The sequence below is a fragment of the Chiloscyllium punctatum genome, chromosome 36, assembly GCF_047496795.1.
Source record: "Chiloscyllium punctatum isolate Juve2018m chromosome 36, sChiPun1.3, whole genome shotgun sequence".
Taxonomy (NCBI): Eukaryota; Metazoa; Chordata; class Chondrichthyes; order Orectolobiformes; family Hemiscylliidae; genus Chiloscyllium; species Chiloscyllium punctatum.
Window position 1 is genome coordinate 1,775,125 of NC_092774.1, and position 8,359 is coordinate 1,783,483.

General features: G+C 56.2%; 1 protein-coding gene across 1 annotated transcript in view; it reads right to left on the bottom strand.

Annotated features, from left to right (window-relative positions):
• Positions 1–6,830, bottom strand: part of LOC140461070 (uncharacterized) — a 7,356-nt gene extending 526 nt beyond the window's left edge. The window contains exons 1-2 of the mRNA XM_072555853.1: positions 6,800–6,830; positions 6,281–6,711 (exon numbers count right to left, since the gene is read on the bottom strand). Of these exons, the coding sequence (XP_072411954.1) occupies positions 6,281–6,711; positions 6,800–6,830 (462 nt within the window). The remainder of the gene's footprint in view (positions 1–6,280; positions 6,712–6,799) is intronic.
• Positions 6,831–8,359: the final 1,529 nt, after the last annotated feature.

The following is an 8,359-nucleotide window of genomic DNA, read 5'->3' on the forward strand; positions in this document are numbered from 1 at the left end:
CACTGACCCTCCGACAGTGCCCACTCCCTCAGCACTGACCCTCCGACAGGCCCACTCCCTCAGCACTGACCCTATGACAGTGCCCCCTCCCTCAGCACTGACCCTCCGACACGGCCCATTCCCTCAGCACTGACCCTCCGACAGTGCCCCCTCCCTCAGCACTGACCCTCCGACATGCCCACTCCCTCAGCACTGACCCTCCGACAGTGCCCGCTCCCTCAGCACTGACCCTCCGACAGTGCCCACTCCCTCAGCACTGACCCTCCATCAGTGCCCACTCGCTCAGCACTGACCTCCGACAGTGCCCACTCCCTCAGCGCTGACCTCTCCGACAGTGCCCACTCCCTCAGCACTGACCTCCGACAGTGCCCCCTCCTCAGCACTGACCCTCCGACAGTGCCCACTCCTCAGCACTGACCCTCCGACAGTGCCCACACCCTCAGCACTGACCCTCCGACAGTGCCCACTCCCTCAGCACTGACCCTCCGACAGTGCCCACTTCCCCTCAGCACTGACCCTCCGACAGTGCCCACTCCCTCAGCACTGACCCTCCGACAGTGCCCCCTCCCTCAGCACTGACCCCCCGACAGTGCCCCACTCCCTCAGCACTGACCCTCCGACAGTGTCCCCCTCCCTCAGCACTGACCCTCCGACAGTCCCCCCTCCCTCAGGGCTGACCCTCCGACAGTGCCCACTCCCTCAGCACTGACCCCCCGACAGTGCCCCCCTCCCTCAGCACTGACCCCCGACAGTGCGCCACTCCTCAGCACTGACCCCTCCGACAGTGCCCCCTCCCTCAGCACTGACCCTCCGACAGTGCCCCCTCCCTCAGCACTGACCCCCCGACAGTGCCCCACTCCCTCAGCACTGACCCTCCGACAGTGCCCCCTCCCTCAGCACTGACCCCCCGACAGTGCCCCCTCCCTCAGCACTGACCCTCCCACAGTGTCCACTCCCTCAGCACTGACCCTGGGGACAGTGCCCCCCTCCCTCTCAGCACTGACCCTGGGACAGTGCCCCCTCCCTCAGCACTGACCCTGGACAGTGCCCCCTCCCTCAGCACTGACCCTGGGACAGTGGACCCCTCCCTCAGCACTGACCCTGGGACAGTGCCCCCTCCCTCAGCACTGACCCTGGGACAGTGCCCCCTCCCTCGAGCACTGACCCTGGGACAGTGACCCTCCCTGACACCAGGACTGCCCTTGCCCCAGATACCCCCCAGTGACTGTATTGGTTGACCGTGTCCTCTGAGTGAGCTGCTGGATAATCTGCACGGCAACCCCTCCCTGATTGGCTCATGTATCAGCAATAAATACAGGCAGGTTCAGGGGAGAGAGGACTGTTTTCTCCCTCTCTGTCCTCTGTCTGTGTCTCTCTCTCTCTTTCTGTGTCTCTGTCTCTATGTCTGTCTCTCTCTCTGTTCTCTCTCGGTCTCTGTCTCTGTCTCTCTCTCTCTCTCTGTCTCTCTGTCTCTGTCGCTGTCTCTGTCTCTGTCTCTCTCTCTCTCTCTCTGTCTCTCTCTCTGTCGCTGTCTCTCTCTCTCTCTGTCTCTCTCTCTGTCTCTCTCTCTCTGTCTCTGTCGCTGTCTCTGTCTCTGTCTCTGTCTCTCTCTCTCTCTCTCTGTCTCTCTCTCTCTGTCGCTGTCTCTCTCTCTCTCTGTCTCTCTCTCGTCTCTTCTCTCTCTCTCTGTCTCTCTCTCTCTCTCTGTCTCTGTGTCTCTCTCTATCTCCCTCTCTCTGTGTCTCTCTCTCTCTCTGACTCTCTCTCCCTCTCTCTCTCTGTCGCTTTCTCTCTCTCTGTCTCTCTCTCTCTCTCTCTGTCTCTTTCTCTGTCTCTGTCTCTCTCTCTCTCTGTCTCTCTCTCTCTCTCTGTCGCTTTCTCTCTCTCTGTCTCTCTCTCTCTCTCACTGTCTCTTTCTCTGTCTCTGTCTCTGTCTCTCTCTCTCTCTCTCTCTCTCTCTGTCTCGCTCTCTCTCCTGACTCTCTCTCTCTCTCTCTGTCTCTCTCTCTCTCTCTCTCTCTCTCTGTCTCTCTCTCTCTCTCTCTTCTCTGTCGCTTTCTCTCTCTCTGTCTCTCTTCAATCTCTCTGTCTCTTTCTCTGTCTCTGTCTCTCTCTCTCTCTCTCTCTCTCTGTCTCCGTCTCTCTCCTGACTCTCTCTCTCTCTGTCTCTGTCTCTCTCTCTCTCTCTCTCTCTCTGTCTCTATCTCTCTCTCTCTCTCTCTCTGTCGCTTTCTCTGTCTCTGTCTCTCTCTCTCTGTCTCTTTCTCTGTCTCTGTCTCTCTTCTCTCTCTCTCTCTCTCTGTCTCCGTCTCTCGTCCTGGACTCTCTCTCTCTCTCTCTCTGTCTCTCTCTCTCTCTCTCTGTCTCTCTCTGTCTCTCTCTGTCTCTTTCTCTGTCTCTGTCTCTCTCTGTCTCGTCTCTCTCCTGACTCTCTCTCTGTCTCTCTCTCTCTCTGTCTCTTTCTCTGTCTCTGTCTCTGTCTCTCTCTCTCTCTCTCTGTCTCCGTCTCTCTCCTGACTCTCTCTCTCTCTGTCCTCTCTCTCTCTCTCTCTGTCTCTTTCTCTGTCTCTCTCTCTCTCTGTCGTCTCTCTCTCTCTCTGTCTGTCTGTCTCTCTCTCTCTGTCTCACTCTCTCTCTCTCTGTCTCTTTCTCTGTCTCTCTCTCTCTCTCTCTGTCTCTCTCTCTCTGTCTCTTTCTCTCTCTCTCTCTCTGTCTCTCTCTCTCTGTCTCTGTCTCTCTCTGTGTGTCTCCCTCTCGCCCTCCCTCCATCTCTCTCCCCTCTGCCCCCTGTATACCCCTCACTCCTTTCTGTCCGTCTCTCTCTCCTCCCTCTCTTCCCCACACACCTCTATCTCTCTCCCTCCCTCCCAGCCCCTCTCTCTCTCTCTCTCTTTCCCGTCCCGTCAATCTGCAGGGCACTGCGTTGGTTATGATCTGAGCAGCGATACCTCACCACCCTCTGAGGGGGGAATAGAAGGAAGGGACGGTTCTGATTCTCCAAGTCAAACCCCCACCCCCCCCAGAGTTCCACATTCTCACTCAGTACCAGCGAAACCCGACAGTGTGGAAACAGGCCCTTCGGCCCAACAACTCCATGCTGACCCCTCCGGAGAGTCACCCACCCAGACCAATTCCCCCATTACTCTACATCTACCCCCTGACCAATCCCCACCCTAACCGGCACATCCCTGGGCACTATGGTTATTTAGCATGGCCAATCCACCCTAACCTGCACATCCCTGGGCACTATGGGTAATTTAGCATGGCCAATCAACCCTAACCTGCACATCCCTGGGCACTATGGTAATTTAGCACGGCCAATCCACCCTAACCTGCACATCCCTGGGCACTATGGGTAATTTAGCACGGCCAATCCACCCTAATCTGCACATCCCTGGGCACTATGGGTAATTTAGCACGGCCAATCCACCCTAACCTGCACATCCCTGGGCACTATGGGTAATTTAGCATGGCCAATCAACCCTAACCTGCACATCCTTGGGCACTATGGGTAATTTAGCATGGCCAATCCCCTCCCTAACCTGCACATCCCTGGGCACTATGGGTAATTTAGCATGGCTAATCCACCCTAACCTGCACATCCCTGGGCACTATGGGTAATTTAGCATGGCCAATCCCCTCCCTAACCTACACATCCCTGGGCACTATGGGTATTTAGCATGGCCAATGCTCCCTAACCTGCTCATCCCTGGGCACTATGGGTAGATTTAGCACCGCCAATCCACTCTAACCTGCACATCCCTGGGCACTATGGGTAATTTAGCATGGCCAATCCACCCTAACCTGCACATCCTGGGCAATATGGGTAATTTAGCATGGCCAATCCACCCTAACCTGCACATCCTGGGCACTATGGGTAATTTAGCACGGCCAATCCTCCCTAACCTGCACATCCCTGGGCAACTATGGGTAATTTAGCAATGGCCAACCAGCCTAACCTGCACATCCCTGGCACTATGGGTAATTTAGCACGGCCAATCCACCCTAACCTACACATCCCTGGGCCACTATGGGTAATTTAGCATGGCCAGATCCCCTCCCGTAACCTGCACATCCCTGGGCACTATGGGTAATTTAGCACGGCCAATCCACGCTAACCTACACATCCCTGGGCACTATGGGTAATTTAGCACGGCCAATCCACCCTAACCTGCACATCCCTGGGCACTATGGGTAATTTAGCATGGCCCAATCCACCCTAACCTGCACATCCCTGGGCACTATGGGTAATTTAGCACGGCCAATCCTCCCTAACCTGCACATCCCTGGGCACTATGGGTAATTTTAGCACGGCCAATCCACCTAACCTGCACATCCCTGGCACTATGGGTAATTTAGCACGGCCAACCCACCCTAACCTGCACATCCTGGCACTATGGGTAATTTAGCACGGCCAATCCACCCTAACCTACACATCCCCGGGCACTATGGGTAATTTAGCATGGCCAATCCACCCTAACCTGCACATCCCTGGGCACTATGGGTAATTTAGCACGGCAATCCATCCTAACCTGCACATCCCTGGGCACTATGGGTAATTTAGCACGGCCAATCCATCCTAACCCTGCACATCCCTGGGCACTATGGGTAATTTAGCATGGCCAATCCACCCTAACCTGCACATCCCTGGGCACTATGGGTAATTTAGCACGGCCAATCCACCCTGACCTGCACATCCCTGAGCACTATGGGTAATTTAGCACGGCCAATCCACCCTAACCTGCACATCCCTGGGCACCATGGGTAATTTAGCACGGCCAATCCACCCTAACCTGCACATCCCTGGGCACTATGGGTAATTTAGCACGGCCAATCCACCCTAACCTGCACATCCATGGGCACTATGGTAGTTTTAGCATGGCCAATTCACCCTAACCTGCACATCCCTGGGCACTTTGGGTAATTTAGCACGGCCAATCCACCCTACCTGCACATCACTGGGCACTATGGTAAATTAGCATGGCAATCCACCCTAACCTGCACATCCCTGGGCACTATGGGTAATTTAGCACAGCCAATCCACCCTAACCTGCACATCCCTGGGCATTATGGGTAATTTAGCACGGCCAATCCACCCTAACCTGCACATCCCTGGGCACTATGGGTAATTTAGCATGGCCAATCCACCCTAACCTGCACATCCCTGGGCACTATGGTAATTTAGCATGGCCAATCCACCCTAACCTGCACATCCCTGGACACTATGGGTAATTTAGCACGGCCAATCCACCCTAACCTACACATCCCTGGGCACTATGGTAATTTAGCACGGCCAATCCACCTAACCTGCACATCCCTGGGGCACTATGGGTAATTTAGCATGGCCAATCCACCCTAACCTGCACATCCCTGGGCACTATGGGTAATTTAGCATGGCCAACCCAGCCTAACCTGCACATCCCTGGGCACTATGGGTAATTTAGCACGGCCAATCCACCCTAACCTGCACATCCCTGGGGCCACTATGGGTAATTTAGCATGGCCAATCCACCCTAACCTGCACATCCCTGGGCTCTATGGGTAATTTAGCATGGCCAACCCAGCCTAACCTGCACATCCCTGGGCACTATGGGTAATTTAGCATGGCAATCCACCCTGACCTACACGTCTTTGGACTGTGGGAGGGAACCGGAGCACCCGGAGGAAACCCACGCAGACACACGGGGGGGGGAGGATGTGCAAATTCCACAGTGACACTCGCCCGAGGCTGGGATCGAACTCGGGTCCCTGGTGCTGGGAGGCAGCAGTCCGACCTACTGAGACACCATGTCAGCTCAGTAGGACACATCCTCTTCCACAACCGTCCTGGTCAATCCTTCCCGAACCCTCTCCGGTTTAATAATATCCTCAGAGAGAGAGAGAAAGAGAGAGAGAGATAGACAGACAGAGAGAGAGGGGGCTGGTATCTCAGGCAAAGGGAAGATTGAGGGGAAAGGGACAGGGAGGGTGGGAGCTGAGGGGTGAACCAGTCAGATATTATCCCATCGGATGTGGAGAGAGGCCGGGCCTGTCTATGGATCACCTCAAACATGTTGGGGGCTGAGGGGGAGTTGGGGCGGAAGATAACTCCGGGTTTACCTTTCGAGAGAGATGCGACAGAACCATCCCCCCCCCCCCACTTCCCTCGCCCTCTCACCCCACCCACCCCGCCCCCTTTAGGCCTGGTTCCAGCCTACGGCAGCCAAACCATCGTTTCCTTCATTCCCCCCCACCACCCCCACACCTCCTCGCGGATCAGAGACCCCACCCCCCCCTTTACCTTGTAGAGGCGCACGGCAGAGGCAGGGAGGTTGGCGCCAATCCGGGGCCCAGGTGCATGCTGGTCTGGCCGCAGTGCGCCACCTGGTAGTGCAGGCGGATCGAAGCTCAGGCCTTCGCTAGGCCTCAGTGCCGGGTGCTGGGGACCAGCGGCCTCGCGGGGCTCCTCTTCACGGTCGAAGGCGGGGACAGGCCTGACCCGTAGGCCAGACCCCCGGCCTTGCGCTCGTAGAGGCCCAGCCCGGCGCCGTGGTAACCGTAGGCCAGGCCGGGCGGGGGGTACGGGTAAGGGGAGTAGGCCGAGGCTTCGGTCTTGGAACACCTGGGGGCCCTCGTGCTTGCGAACAGGTCGCTGAGGAAGGCCTCGCTGCCTCCGCCCCCTCCCCCTCCATCGTCGTCCTCCAGCACGTAGGCCCCCAGGTCGATGGAGGCCTCACTATCGTCCATGGGACCTGTCCCACAGGGGGCGAGAGCCGAGGGGGGTAACCAGGCCTCACACCAGGGGCTGAGCGTCGCTCACAGTCGTACAGCGGCTGACTCTGCGAGGACATCGCAATCCCCTCACACTCCCCGCTCTCTCGCTCAGTATCTCCCTTTCTCTCTCTCTCTCCCTCCGTCTGTCTCACCCTCCCTCTCTCTGTCCTCCTTTCTCTCTCTCTCTCATCTTTCTCCCTCACTCTCTCCCCCCCCTCTCTCTCTCTCCGCCTTGTTCCGTCTCTCTCCCTCTCGCTGTTTCAGTCGGATTTCCTCACTCTCTCCCTCCGTTGTCTGTCGATCTCACTCCATCCGTCCCCCTCTCATCCCTCTTGCTCTCTCTATCTCAGTCCGTCCCCCCTCTCTCTCTCTCTCTCCCCCCCTCTGACTCTCCTCTTCCTTCCGTCTATCTCTCTCTCTCTCTTTCCTGACCCCTCTGTCACTATCTCTCCATCTCTGTCTCTCTATCCCTTTCAGGCTCTGAATCTCCCTCCCGGCTTCTACTTCTCCCTCTGTCTCTCTCTCCCTCTGTCTCCCTCTCTCTCTCTGTCTCTCTCTCTCTCTCTCTGCCTCTCTCTCTGTCTCTTCTCTCTCTGACTCTATCTCTCTGTCTAACTCTCTCTCCATTCTCTCTCTGTCTGTCTCTCTCTCTGTCTCTCTCTATTTCTCTCTCTCTCTCTCTGTGTGTCTCTCTCTATCTCTCTGTGTCTCTCTCTCTGTCTCTTTCTCTCCCTAAGAACAACTTCTCTCTCTCTCGATCGTTCTCGTTCATCCACTCTGTCTCTGTCTCTCTCTCTCTCTCGGTCCCCGTCTCTCTCTCTCTCTGTCTCGATGTATTACGACACCCTCTAACTCACACACACCTCCTGGACTCGGTTAATTGAGTGTAAATGTTTGGACGGGCTCTCTCTCTCTGTCTCTCTCTCTCTCTCTCTCCTTTGCCCCCCTGACTGTGTCATATCCCCCACAATCCCAGTCACCCACTCGCTCCCCTCCATCAGCTCCCCAAATCCCCTCCCCTGGTCACTCTGCCACACGAACCCTCCTCTCCCTCTCTCCATGTGCTCTCTCTCTCCCTCACTCCCTCTGCCTCTCTCTCTCTCTCGATATCTCTCTCTCTTCCTCTCTCTCACCCCTCTCTCTCTCTCTGTCCCTCTCTGTGTCTGTCTGTCCATCTCTCTCTCTCGCCCCCTCTCTCCCTCAGCCCCTCTCTCTCTCTCTCCCACACCTCTCTCTATCTTTCTCCCTCTCTCTCGATGTGTCTGTCTGTCTCTCTCTCACTCTCTGTATTTCTCTGTCTCTGTGCCTCTCTCTCTGTCCCCCTCTGTCTGTCTCTCTCCTCTGTCTGTCTCTCTCCCTCTCTCTCTCTCTCCCTCTCTCTCTCTCTGCCGTTCTCTCTCTGTCTCTCTCTCTCTGTCTCTCTCTCTGTATATCTCTCTGTCTCTGTCTCTGTCTCTCTCTCTCTCTGTCTCTCTCTCTGTATATCTCTCTGTCTCTCTCTCTGTCTCTCTCTCTCTGTCTCTCTCTCTGTATATCTCTCTGTCTCCCTCTCTCTCTCTCTCTCTCTCTCTCTCTCTCTCGCACTGGTGTTGTCAGTTGGCTTTTG